Source organism: Penicillium riverlandense, assembly GCF_028828495.1.
Source record: "Penicillium riverlandense strain IBT 135883 chromosome Unknown utg000008l_segment0_segment0, whole genome shotgun sequence".
NCBI lineage: Eukaryota > Fungi > Ascomycota > Eurotiomycetes > Eurotiales > Aspergillaceae > Penicillium > Penicillium riverlandense.
This window is the reverse complement of record NW_026643199.1, coordinates 1509189-1523001: the sequence shown is the minus strand read 5'-3', so window position 1 is coordinate 1523001 and position 13813 is coordinate 1509189. Positions and strand designations below refer to the sequence as shown.

At 54.7% G+C, this 13813-nt stretch overlaps 4 protein-coding genes across 4 annotated transcripts; 3 read left to right on the top strand and 1 right to left on the bottom strand.

Moving 5' to 3' along the window:
- Window positions 1-1276: 1276 nt before the first annotated feature.
- Window positions 1277-4228, bottom strand: N7474_009613 (putative ARID/BRIGHT domain protein (SWI1); the record flags this gene model as incomplete). Its single annotated transcript, XM_057201023.1, has 1 exon — window positions 1277-4228. The coding sequence occupies one exon, from the start codon at window positions 4226-4228 to the stop codon at window positions 1277-1279; it is 2952 nt and encodes a 983-aa protein (XP_057049010.1).
- A 2309-nt stretch (window positions 4229-6537) lies between these two features.
- On the top strand, window positions 6538-8072 carry rpt3 (proteasome regulatory particle base subunit RPT3; the record flags this gene model as incomplete). Its single annotated transcript, XM_057201022.1, has 5 exons — window positions 6538-6692; window positions 6849-6947; window positions 6998-7284; window positions 7337-8000; window positions 8054-8072. The coding sequence occupies 5 exons, from the start codon at window positions 6538-6540 to the stop codon at window positions 8070-8072; spliced, it is 1224 nt and encodes a 407-aa protein (XP_057049009.1).
- Window positions 8073-8516: 444 nt separating this feature from the next.
- On the top strand, window positions 8517-9877 carry N7474_009611 (vacuolar protease A; the record flags this gene model as incomplete). Its single annotated transcript, XM_057201021.1, has 4 exons — window positions 8517-8618; window positions 8672-8822; window positions 8876-9530; window positions 9589-9877. 4 exons carry the CDS (start codon window positions 8517-8519, stop codon window positions 9875-9877), a joined length of 1197 nt encoding a protein of 398 aa, XP_057049008.1.
- Window positions 9878-10789: 912 nt separating this feature from the next.
- On the top strand, window positions 10790-13354 carry fcpA (protein-serine/threonine phosphatase; the record flags this gene model as incomplete). Its single annotated transcript, XM_057201020.1, has 4 exons — window positions 10790-11037; window positions 11103-11189; window positions 11243-12446; window positions 12494-13354. The coding sequence occupies 4 exons, from the start codon at window positions 10790-10792 to the stop codon at window positions 13352-13354; spliced, it is 2400 nt and encodes a 799-aa protein (XP_057049007.1).
- Between the last annotated feature and the right edge of the window lie 459 nt (window positions 13355-13813).

Below are 13813 nucleotides of genomic sequence, written 5' to 3'. Positions count from 1 at the left end.
CCCTGCGTACTTGTTTTCATCTCTTATGTACGTATTCATTGACAACAGGTGATGGTTGATCTCCCTTTCATTCATTGATTCATTCCTCTCTTGCCGTACATTGTAACCCAAAACTCAAGGCAACTTCCAACCAAGAGCTACCTAATCCCCAACACTGCAAAAGTTTCTGGCCCTTATAACGGAGGCAGGCTTACCAGGCCAGGCCTCATCGCTTGCCAGCAGAAGTGCTCGATCCCTGAGCACCAGAGGTCAAACCGGTGTCGCCAGTGGTAGTGCCGCCGGTATTTCCACCCTACTGGCCAGATGATTCCGAGCTAGCGTTGGCGTTGCGGTCACCAGCTGCCTGGGTGCGCGAAGCGAAGCCGCCAGACGACATGTCGCCGCCACTTTTGGCCTATTTCTGTATCAGTATGCTGTTGAGCCTTTCAATGTAGTAAGAAGGCATTACCTGGCTAGACTGGATGCGCGAGGCATCAGACTTGAACATTTTGTCGTTGCCCGTTTTCTCGATTGAGATTGGTGTTCTGATATGTAGATTGAGTGGATCTGCTCAGCAGCCTGTCAATCAATCCATGCTTGGTCTCATTGTATATGGTATGTATGAGGAGATGGCAGCAGCTCACTTTTAAGGGTTGTTTTTGAAGGGCCTAAGGGCAAGATGAGAGAATGATGGATCGAGAAGTTGAAAAGAAGAGGTCTGGGGGAGAAAGGGCTATATATGCCTTTCCAATCGGAGATGGCCTTCAATCTTTCAAATTGTGTGTTTAGGAAGTTCCCCACGAACATTTCACTCAAAGAAATATGGTTTAAAGGCATTTATAGCTTTGTGGTGTAGTATAGATCCATTTGTGGATGGTGGACAAGAGTACCTACATACACCTGAGTAACCATCTTAGAACGCTCAACCGCAACTTCCATGAGGGACTGGTTAGGGATGCGATGGTTTTCCTTGCCATATGACCTAGCCAACGATAGCTACCTTGAAGGTTTGCTTCATGTCAGGGAATTAAAATCGGACTACTGTGGAAAAATCATGCAGAATCTCTCGCACTCAGCGGAGGGTATTTTAAGCATTGTACACGGAAGAAAGCAGAAGGGCGAAGCGCTATCTCACAAAATAGAACAAGAATAAAGGGCAACAAAAAACAAACCCCCATTCCCACCGACGCCCGGATGTGTGTAAGACGATCAGGAGACCACAAGGACATTCATGAGTAGAAAAGACATGATAGAAACCAAGATTGCTCGTATTTGCACGATGAAGTGCACATACACGTTACTCCGCGAGCTTTGCATAAGTGACGAGCTGTCGAACAACGGCCGGATCGACGTTCGGCAGTAGCAGTGCCCCCAACAGGCTTTCTTTCTTCGGAAGGATCCCAGAGGGGAGCCGAAGCGGGGAGGAGTTGTCTTGCTTGGACTTCTCTGCAAGCCGGCGGAGAATGGCCAGTCCACGGTGAACAATCGAGCTGAATGCGTAGGCATCAGCCTCTGCTTGGCCTCTTTGCCGCGGGTTGATCTGGATCTGTGGGATGCGTTCCGTGCACAACAAGCAGGAGAGTCGCAGGAGATGGACGGCAAACCCATCAACGGACTCGAGCCACGTTCTTGCCAGAGATCCATCTGCATACCATGCCAGGATGTCGGCAGCCAGCAGACCCTGCATGAGGAAGACTTTGCGCACGTCGGTAACCGCAAGGGGTTTCCGAAGCTGATCCGGGATCGGGCTAATGGCAAGGCCAAAAGCGCGGGTGAGCAATTCCACGTGGGAAGGACCGGATGAGTCTCCAGAGAAGATTGCCTTGAAATATGTCCGGTTGGGGTCATCCCGCGCCAGCAACTTGGCCAGCCCATCCACTGCCGCGGGTGTATAGCGGTGGGTGGAGGAATTGAACGGGGTGAACATCACTTTGTCGAGTGTGGTGGAAGGGTCAGGCAACGGTGCAAACGCCAGAAGGAATAGAAGCAAGCTCAATGCATCCTCTTTGGATGGCAACTGGATGGCGTGGGCCAGATTGCTAAGGAAGATCACCGCATCTTTCATAAAATCCAATGTGTTCTGGTTGGTGCGCAGAAGCATCTGGCGAGTCCCCAAATAGCGGAAGATCGTAGACAGAAATTGGGCAACGGGCGGCGATCCCAGAATTCCAAAGTTCGACTCGCTGAAGGAAAAGTTGCGCAAGACGGTGGTGACACAGATGAGCTTATCGACCGCCCGGTCAAGTTCATACGCCAGAGTGCCGAATTCAGAAACATCGGCAAGTGATGTGAATTCAGACTGACAGCCACGTGTGACCTCCTCGTAGAAGGGAATTCGGATAGTGTCCGACTCTTCTGGGGTGTGTTCAGCCAGCAGGTCTAGCTGCTCCTCTGCACAGTCGACCAAGCTCTCGACCAAATCGTCGCAATTCTCCAGCGAGATCTGGATCTGCGGCTCACAGGAGATGGTAGTAAGCGTATCCAGGGCAAGGCGAACCTCGGCATGTATACCGGACTTGAGGCTCATCGTTATAGCGTGAATGTCAATCACTCCTAGCTCCAAAAAGCTGGGCACGTTCGGTTTTAGCCGTGAGATATCCTCTCCAACCTGGTACATTTCATCCACCGCAATGGGCCCATGCAAACGATTCTCCTTCAACACCATAGGCTTGAAAGGATCTTCAATTGGCTGCTTCACGGGGTGCTCAGGTTTTGACTCTGCTTGTACTGGTGGTTGACGAGTAGACACTGAGCCTTTACCACCAGACTGTGCCGGTGAGGGTGCAGGGAACTGTCCGTCGGGTGGGACAGATGGTTGTGACTGGCGCGAGACACTCAGCCGGTGCTGTGCTGGCTTGCTTTGGCTTCGGGCATGTGTTGGCGTTGCAAACCCGTTTGCAGAGTTGGCCTGGGCATTGTTGGCAATAGGAGTGCCAACCGTGGGTGACTGGGCAAGCTGCGGAGGCTGCTCAAATCCCTGAACCGGCTTCACAGACGGGGACTGGAACTGTATCCCCGAGGCGTCGCTGGGTTGCCTTGGGTGGCCACCCTGTTGCTGCTGCTGCTGCATTTCGAACTGTTTTTGCTGCGAGCTCAAAAAGGCCTGCTCGTAAGGAGCCAAGTTTCTTTGGTGGTGCTCCCGGAGTTCCTGGGCCGCCATGGGAAACTGCATTTGGGGGAATTGCAACTGTTGCGCAACAGCGGGCCACATGTTGGTCGCGGTGACTTTCTTCGACCCACCCATCTTCATCACCGTAGCATACAACTGAACCAAGTTGATCGGGCGACCGCTCGCAATGGGGTTCGGATCCAAGGGGAGATTTCGTGACATCATAAATTTTTGCAGGGTGCGCATGAACCCTTCGGGGTTGTTGGGCTTGCCCATGTTCTGCTGCATCTGTCGGATGGCCGCCATTTGCTGAGGGTTACCCATGGCGTTCATGCCGCCAGGAACTGGCCGGCCGGCCATTGCCGGGTTGGCATTCATCTGCCGGTTTTGGCCCTGCTGCATCTGCATGGCATGTAGTCGTTGCTGCTGAGCGGCGATGGCCTGGTGGTATCCTTGAGGTACTTGTTGCATGCCGCTAAATTGCTGGGCTTGCATTGACGGCTGACCGCCAGCGGTGGTCATTGCATTGGCCTGCTGGAACTGTTGCGGGTTCATGCCCTGAGGGAAATTCTGCCCTTGCATGAAGTTGTTGTTCTGCGGTGTGTTCACACGGCTGCCGTGGTCCGACTGCTGCGGAGACATATGGGGACCACCCACATGCGGGCCAGCGGGCGAAAAGGGGCTTGGAGAGGCCGTTCCCATGCGGACGCTCTGTTGATCAAAATCCTGCATGATTGGCGACTGCGTAACATTGGGCGATGCTCCCTGCTGAAGATGTTGATATGGGGTTGGATGTTGAGGGAATTGCGCGCCATTCGCCGGGCCCTGATAGCCAGGGAACGGCACCTGGTGAGGAGTTTGTGATCGCGACCCTGTCACGCCGCCCGGCGCAGGCCGGGGTGACATGGGCATGCCATCTTCCGGTCGTGGTCGCTTGGACGGAATCACCTGGTTAGGGTTGTGAAAGCCTGGTGAGGCATTCCGGGGCATGCCATTATTGAACATGCGCTGGAATTGGTTGGGGTCCTGGGGCGCCGGGGAGCCATGAAGGAAGGCGGCAGAGGGATCGATGGTGGCTGGGTTGAAACCCCCGTTATCATGGCCCGGAAGGTTCGAGGCGTCAGCGAGCCAGGCATTCATGTCGTGCGGTCTCTACCAACCCATCTGGGCGGGAATTGGTCAGCATCCGAATGGCTTGATCCACGCGTGCAATCATTAAGGTATGTGTGGTAGTATCAAAATTCATCGGGGTAAGGGACCACGGATGATCTTCTAGAACCATGTGGACGCGTGGGTGGAGAGGTGGCTGGTGTTTAGGGTCGCGCGCAAACCCGTCGCGACACGGCCCCAGGCGACCACCACAAAGGATGGCGCAGCAGGGGGAAGGGAAAAGCACAATCGATCCCATTAAATGGGAGGGGAGGGGATGATGGAGGGCAATGAAAAAGACAGGTACATACCGACAAGGCTGGATCACTAAGATTCCGTTGCGAACGGGTGATGGAATCCCGAAAATAGCAGACGGGATCGGGGGGGGAGCGGCCAGAGGTTGGTTGGTCACGGGGTGTAGTCACGTGGATGGTTTGGTGCCTGAGGCCACAACACACAAGGGCGACCTGGGGCGGCCAAAGAAGGGATTGCAGCCGGAAAGGGAGAGGGAAGGCTCAGGGCTGGGGGGAGGGTCGATCATTAGCAAATGATGCACAGGGGATGATCTCAGGAACCAAGATTCAGGATTGATCCAGGCCAACAGCCCAGGGGAGACAAATCGGGGGCTACAGGCGATGGTCCGCCATTCCGGGTGGCCAGCCAGCAGGTGCGTGGGCACAAGGTAGGGAAGGGAATAATGGGGGAGTGTGGGGGAAAGGGTAAATGCAAGGGCCCAAGCAATCAGCGCACAGGAATAATAGGAGTCGTAACTTACTACTGGGCAGACAAGAGCCGTCACTTTTGCATCGGGGGTGAAAGGGGGGGAGAGTGGAGTGGGAAAGAATGGGCAAAATTCAGCTGGTTAGGGTCGTACCGGAGTATGGTATGGTAATGGTCAACACCGGATTCACGGTCGAGTTAGTAGGAAGTGGCCATAATTATGGCTGCTAGGATGGTTAATTGCTAGGATGGTCAATAATTATTTATTCTGTTGGTTGATTTGGTCGGGGAAGGCATTGGTCATGATTTATGCGCCCATCGCGGCTGTCAGCCGTGGCCGACACCTGTCATGGCCCGTAAAGGCTGTAAAGGCTGGATAGCCCAGGGGAAAAAGTAGGAAAACAACACTCAACACTGGCACTGGCCGCCGGAAATGCATCATCACATACCCTCGCAGCCAGTACCAGACCCGGATGCTGGCGAAGATCCATTCCAACGGTCACTGCCGAGTCCGGCTAGTGCGGCGTGTTATACTCGATACCCGCCACCACCGCCCAGGGCTGGCCGGGACTGTCAAACCGCGGTGGGAGTCAACTTGTATGACGGGGGAGGAAAAAAGCCAGGGGAACGGAAATTTCCCAGTGCAGAGAATTTTTAGGACCTCCGCCGGTGACAGACAGGTGGGCATCCTTATATAAAGCCTAGACTAGCGCCTGATAATCGTGTGTCTATGCGCGCCCAATAATCCTCCCACCGCAGTAACGGCCCATCAAAAGCTCAGATCACGATCCAGTCAACCGGCCCAGGGTTCCCCCTGCCCCCCGGGCACAGATCCGACTCGATCCGCGTGGCTCTCATCGTCTGTGCCTGTCCCACCGGGCTGCTCCACCCTCGTTTTCTTCCGTGGACGGAACCATGGCGTCGTTTAGGTGTAGCACGGGGTTATGCGACCGTCTCCATTATTTAGGGGTGTTGGTGCATGGTTGTCCAGTGGCTAGTGCTGCTCGGTGTTTGTACTGCGAGCATCTTGTTGTCGGTGTGCATCCGAAAATATATAATCGAAGATAAGCCGGGTCGGCTGGTCGGCGGTCAAATCCTTTGTTTGAAAGTAACCCTGGGGTTCAATTTAGGGTTCGTCATAGTCAACAACAACAATAATATCTCAAGATATAACTATTCAACTTGCTAGCCAGGGGGCCTTTTTGTGATTGCGTTCTCTTCCTCACTTCAACAGGGTAGCGTAGGCACAATCCCATATGCTAGAACGAAACCAGTCAATAAAGTGCCCAGTAAGTCATGGCCCTAATGATCTCTCAAATGATCCTGTCAGACCGTCTAAACCGGAACTAGAATACTTGGTCCAGCTCCTACTCCATCCTGTCCCATGAGATGGAAGAGGAATCACGTGACCGACCAAGCTCCCGGATCATCGAAAGCTCCAGAGCCACACTCTCCGACACGCATCACCATTACCATCACCATCACCACGTCCTTCTCGATCCAATCTCGGAACTGCAACCACACCTCTCACTCTAACCTGCCTACGCACCCATTTTCATTGACCGCCCCCAGACTCCACCATGGGAGACGTTGCCGTGGAGAGCCCGGCGAACGTCACGCCTCTGCCCAGGCCCGGTGCCCTGGATAACCTCTCGAACATAGAATCGCTCGAGGGCACAGGGGCGGAAGCCAATGATGAATATGCCACGCTCAAGAGGCTACAGAGACACTTGGAGTATGTTGTCGCAGACCTTGGAGCCAAAGTGGCCAGTGCTGATGGAGATTGAATAGGTACATCCAACTGCAGGAGGAATACATCAAGGATGAGCAGAGGCATGCACCCTACTTCTTAACCTTTCTGTGATCATGCTAACCGGTCTCTTGCGTACAGAAGCTTGAAGAGGGAGCTCGTACGGGCACAAGAGGAGATCAAGCGGATACAGAGTGTGCCACTGGTCATCGGACAGTTTATGGAAGCCATCGATCAGAAGTAGGCTTCTTGACAACAAAACCACGACCGTACGCTAACGCGCCTTCTAGCACTGGCATCGTCCAGAGTTCGACCGGCTCTAATTACGTCGTCCGCATCCTGTCCACGCTCGACCGCGAGAAGCTAAAGCCTTCATCCTCCGTCGCCCTCCACCGCCACTCGAATGCGCTGGTTGACATCCTCCCCCCGGAGGCCGACTCATCAATTGCCATGCTGGGCGAGAGCGAAAAGCCGGATGTGACGTACGCCGATGTTGGTGGGTTGGACATGCAGAAGCAGGAGATTCGGGAGGCTGTCGAGTTGCCTTTGACGCATTTCGACCTCTATAGACAGATTGGTGGGTTGGAGATCCTATCGTTTCGGGTATCATATTGGCTAATGCGATGTAGGTATTGACCCGCCTCGCGGTGTCCTTCTGTACGGACCCCCTGGTACGGGTAAGACCATGTTGGTCAAGGCCGTGGCCAACAGCACGACTGCCAGCTTCATCCGTGTCAACGGCTCCGAGTTTGTGCAGAAGTATCTGGGCGAAGGACCTCGGATGGTCCGCGATGTATTCCGGATGGCCCGTGAGAACTCGCCGGCCATTATCTTCATCGACGAGATTGATGCGATCGCGACCAAGCGTTTTGATGCGCAGACCGGTGCGGATCGTGAAGTGCAGCGTATCCTGCTGGAGCTGCTGAACCAGATGGACGGGTTCGAGCAGACCAGCAACGTCAAGGTCATCATGGCCACCAACCGAGCTGACACGCTGGACCCGGCACTGCTGCGTCCCGGTCGTCTGGACCGAAAGATCGAGTTCCCCTCGCTGCGCGACCGCCGCGAGCGCCGCCTGATCTTCACGACCATCGCATCCAAGATGTCGCTGTCGCCCGAGGTGGACCTGGACTCGCTGATTGTGCGCAACGAGCCCCTGTCCGGTGCGGTGATTGCCGCGATCATGCAGGAGGCTGGGCTGCGGGCCGTGCGGAAGAATCGCTACAACATCATCCAGTCGGACCTGGAGGACGCTTATCAGGCCCAGGTGAAGAGCGGCCAGGACGACGAGCGGTATGTGTTTGATGAATTATTTTTATTTTCTGATGCTAACTTCTCTCCTACAGGCCGGACTTCTACCGGTAGATTGTGACACCATGTTTTACCCGTCTTATTTATTGGTTGTCAGCTGCTGCCAGGTACCGGAAGGGGCGCATCCGGCCACTCCTCCATCATCCCAGCCAGGCAGACCCGATGATCGTTTATTCCATCCAATCTGTGTACTATTTATTATCTCCGCCTCAGTAGTTCCTACCTCTGTACCTCCTCACTCGTACTCGGTAAATGTCTATAATAAACAAGGCAACCAAGTTGGGTTGGTACATAACAATCCCGCTGAGTCATCCTTTGCTGCTTGCGTCATGAGGGAGCCTCCCCCAGCCCAGTCACCCGATGAACGACTGGCCCGGCCTCTCTTTCCTCTTCCACCATCTCCCTCCATCTCTTATCTATCATCACCCACTCCATCTCAGTCAGTCGTTCGCTAGATTGTCTTCTCTTGATATACTCTCTCTACTGTCTGGACCCATCATGAAGTCCCTCGCCCTGCTTACGGCCTCGGCCTTAATGGGCAGCGCTGCCGCCGGGGTGCATAAGCTGAAGATCAACAAGGTCCCTCTCGAAGAGCAGATGGTACGTCCACCACTCCCGATCATCGAGTCTTTCTCACTCTAATGGGATGCCAGAAAACACACAGCTTTGATGACCAGGTCCGCGCCCTGGGCCAGAAGTACATGGGCTACCGCCCCCAGTCTCAGGACAACATCTTCCAGGATACCTCCCTGAAGGGTTCCGCTGGCCACGATGTGCTGGTGGACAACTTCATGAACGCCCAGTGTATGAGCTCCCTCCTGTTGATCCTCCCGAACTCGCACTGACCCTTCTCCCAGACTTTTCCGAGATCTCTCTCGGGACACCCCCCCAGAGCTTCAAGGTCGTTCTCGATACTGGCAGCTCGAACCTGTGGGTTCCCTCGTCCGAGTGCAACTCCATCGCCTGCTTCCTCCACTCCAAGTATGACTCGTCCTCGTCGAGCACCTACAAGAAGAACGGCTCCGAGTTTGAGATCCGTTACGGATCCGGTAGCCTGAGCGGCTTTGTCTCCCAGGATACGCTGCAGATTGGTGACCTGAAGGTCGAGAAGCAGGACTTTGCCGAGGCTACCAACGAGCCCGGACTGGCCTTTGCTTTCGGTCGCTTCGACGGCATTCTGGGTCTGGGCTACGACACCATCTCCGTCAACAAGATGGTGCCTCCCTTCTACAACATGCTTAGCCAGGATCTTCTGGATGCGCCCGTCTTTGCTTTTTACCTGGGTGACACCAACAAGGAGGGCGACGACTCCGAGGCCACCTTCGGTGGTCTGGACAAGAGCCACTACACTGGCGAGTTGACCAAGATTCCCCTGCGCCGCAAGGCCTACTGGGAGGTGGAATTTAATGCCATCAGCTTCGGCGACAACACTGCTGAGCTGGACAACACCGGCATTATCCTGGACACCGGCACTTCGCTCATTGCCCTGCCTTCGACCCTCGCCGAGCTTCTGTAAGTCCCTTGTATCTGCTGCACCGAAATTTCCGCTCGACTAACCACCCCAAAACAGGAATAAGGAGATTGGTGCCAAGAAGTCCTTCACTGGCCAGTACACTGTCGAGTGCGAGAAGCGTGACTCGCTGCCCGACCTCACCTTCACCCTCAGCGGCCACAACTTCACCATTGGCCCGTACGACTACATCATGGAGGTCCAGGGCTCCTGCATCAGCAGCTTCATGGGCATGGACTTCCCCGAGCCCGTCGGCCCTCTGGCGATCCTGGGCGACTCCTTCCTGCGCCAGTGGTACAGCGTCTACGACTTGGGCAACAACGCCGTGGGTCTGGCCAAGGCCAAGTAAAGCGTTTTCTCTCATAAGACTTGCGTTGAGGTCCGTCAGTGATCTGCGCCGGGAGGATGTTTCGTATATACGCGTGGCTTTTGCCTGCTGGTCTTGCACCGGGGGCTGTGAGTATCTCTCGTCGTCAGCCCATAGTGGCACTGTCTTGAAGTAGTGTTTCTTTTGCGCGTCGTGTTCATCTATTGATACTGCAAATGCAGCCTCTCCTGCGGCTTGGACCTATTTCGCATTTTCGTTCATTTGCCAGACTTGCTGAATCTAGTCCTCTGCTTGTATGAATGATCTTCCAACGTTGTTGATTATGTAGTTGTAGTCTGGAGTGGCTCGCCCAAGGAACCACCGGTTGACATAAGCTGCACCTCTCGCTCTCTCCTCGCCCCGCACGACTTGCCTAACTACTTGAGCTCGGCTTTTCCCTCTGTCCATCCTGGCACGTCACATCCCCATTTATCATCATACCATTTCCTTCCGGTCGCATCGTGCGCCTGGTGCGTGTTCTGTCTCTGATTTACGCGCCAGGTTGTGCTAGGCGCACGCTTCCGTCTACTCGATCCGCGTGCCGTGGCGAATTGCCCGGACCCGACCTCAACCGTACCTTGCGCTCAGCACACCATCTCTCCCTCAACCCTCATCATTCCCCTCGAATTGATCTTCAAACAATCCCAATCACCGCTCATCATCACATTATTCTCTTTTCGCACCCATACACGCGTCGCGTGTTGGTAATGGCTCCCAGCTGAAAAAAACTACTCGCACGCGATCATCCCCACAACACGACGACCGCTGCCGCGTCCGACGTGATCTCGCAAGCACACGTATTTGAAAGAAGAGGCGTGGAGGAAAGAAAAGCATTGAGCTGAGGAAACCGCGTCATTACCATCGCCTGGGTGTGGGCGAAGTAGGAGCTCGACCATGCTTCTCCGTCTGCCGCCCAGCCTCCACTACCCGATCACCGTGACGTCGCTGCTCAAGAAGCCCGGCGATGCGGTGGAACGGGACGAGGCTTTGTTCTGGTATGTTTACGAGACCACCGTCTCGGAGGGTGATGGGCTGGGGAATAGAGTCGAGGTGGAGCGCAGGTTCCCGACTCGGTTTGAGTCCACTGTCGATGGGGAGATTGTGCAGTGGAAGATTGCCAAGGGGGATGTTATCGATGACCCGTGAGTTTGACTGTTTCTTCTGAGGTGGTTGGTGTTCCTTTTTCTGACTACGGGATGCATTTTAGGGTTGACATCGTCGAAATCGATGAGCCATGTGCGCACGAGATTCAATATGGTGGAATGTGTGCGGAGTGTGGGAAGGATATGACCGAGTATGTATACACCCGTAAGTTTCATTATGGCTTGTTCACTGACTATGGGGTAGATACAATTACAACACAGAGATCCTCGGAACCGAGCGTGCCACAATTAAGATGGTTCACGACAACACCGCACTGACAGTCAGTCAAAACGAGGCGGCACGTGTTGAAGAGGATGCGAAACGTCGCCTGCTGGAATCCCGCCGCCTCTCGCTGGTGGTGGATCTTGATCAGACTATTATCCACGCGACGGTGGATCCGACAGTCAAAGAATGGAAAGAGGACAAGGACAACCCGAACCATCAAGCGCTTCGTGATGTGCATGAGTTCCAGTTGATTGACGATGGTCCGGGCATGCGCGGATGCTGGTATTACATCAAGCTGCGCCCCGGCCTGGAGGAGTTTTTGGACAAAGTCGCCCAGCTATTCGAGCTGCACATCTACACCATGGGCACCCGGGCTTATGCTCAGCAAATCGCCAACATCATCGACCCCACCCGCAAGCTCTTTGGGGATCGGATCCTCAGCCGTGACGAGAGCGGAAGCTTGACCGCCAAGAACCTCCAGCGACTTTTCCCCGTTGACACGAAGATGGTTGTCATTATCGACGACCGCGGCGATGTATGGCGGTGGAACCCTAACCTTATCAAGGTCTCACCCTATGATTTCTTCGTGGGTATCGGTGATATCAACTCCAGCTTCCTACCGAAAAAGCAAGATATTGGCGAGACGAACAAAGTCCCCGTGAGAGTTATTAAGGAGAAACCGTCTACCGAGCATCATGTCAACGGTGCAACTGCGAAGTCAGAAGCCGGAGCCGAAGTTTCGGCGTTGGAGCAGTTGGTGAGCATGGGCGGAGGGGACAATCCAATGCTGCTGAAGGAGCAGACCCATGCACAGGAAGAGACAATATTGCACCAGGTGGAGGACCGACCATTACTTCAAAAGCAGAAAGAGCTGGAGGCGGAGGACGATGCATCCGCTGAGAGCAGCGAGGACAGTGTCGATGAGTCGCAGGAACCTATCAAGCCCCGCCACCACCTACTGGAAGACCACGACCGTGAGCTTTATCAGCTGCAGGACCGACTGGAGCAAGTTCATATCAGCTTCTTCGAGGAGTACGACAAGAAGCGCAGTCGTGCACTTGGGGGCCGAGTGGCGGAATTGAAGGGCGAGAAGGCCGCGTCCAAGGGCAAAGGCGTGGATCTAAAGCTCGTCCCTGACGTCAAGGAGATCATGCCGCAGATTAAGCGACGAGTTCTCGGGGGGGTCGTTCTGGTGTTTTCGGGTGTCCTCCCTCTGGCACGGATACCCAGAACGCCGACATCTCGCTCTGGGCGAAGAGCTTTGGCGCCGTCATCGCACCCAAAATCAGCCCGCGCACCACCCATCTCGTGGCTGGCCGGAACCGCACCGCCAAGGTCCGCGAAGCCACGCGATATCCGAATGTCAAGATCGTTACCACGCAGTGGCTGGTCGACTGCCTGACGCAATGGAGCCACCTCGAAGAGGATCCTTACCTGCTCCCCGTCCACCCGGATGACCGTGGCGAACCCTTCTCCCCCGGCTCACGCGAACTCGCCGAGAGCTCGTGGCTATCTTCCGAAGACGAAGCATCAGGGTCTCTCTGGACAGAAGAGGAAGAAGGCAGCGACGACCTGTTTCGCTCCTCGGGTCTCGAGACATCGCCTATCGGCTACGACGCCGACGAGCAAGCCGCTGTGCACGACGAGCTAAAGGAGTTCCTTGGCAGCGACGACGAGAGTGAGAGCGACAGCGAGACATCCTTCCTGGCCGATGAAAACGCAGGGAGCGGCAAGAAACGCAAACGCGACGAGGGCGCCCCCGTTGGTGAAAATGACGAGGAGTCCGTGGAAGATGATGGCGACGAGTCCGATATCGCTGGCTCGCGGCTGTCGCAGCGAATCAAACGTTCCTATGAGCGCAGCACGGGTCTTCGAGAAGTGGCTACAGCGACCAGCTCGGGTTCTGACGAGACAGCATCGGAGCGTGCGCTCCCTTCTGGTCCGGAAGGGGAGGAGCCCGATGCTTCAAGTCTGGCGGTAAGCTATCCCGAAGATGAGGATGACGAAATGGAGCGCGAGATGCTTGCTGCGTTTGAGGACGGGGATTACGATCCCAAGGCAGAGGAGGATATTGCTGCGGAGAATGGTTAGTCGAGCGTGTCACGTCTTCGTTTTGGGCTGCTTGGATCCCCCCTCGTCTATCCTCTCCTTTGTTTGTTCCTGCCATCCGCTATCCTCCTCAAGATGCCCTTTCCATGCTCTCTGTGTCGACTCTCTTCTTTCCTGTCTGTCTTCTTTCCTCCAATTTTCTGCAGTTGCAATGCGCCATGGCATAGCGACGGCGTTCATCAGTGTCTGTCTTGTCTCCAATTTGCTTTTCCTTTACCTTTTGATTTCCTTAGATGGATGGATTGGTGGGTAGATGGATCTTCCAGAGTTGTTTGGTGACCATCTATCTACCCTGACTATCTTCCGGAAGTTTTGTGTGTATCTTTTTCAAGAAGCGTTTTTGTTGTAGGTACATGTGACAATTACAAAGAGTATGAATACGTGTGGAAAGAGTGTCGAATATGTACCGGCGCCTTTTACGGCTTGATTCCCGCCTGCTCA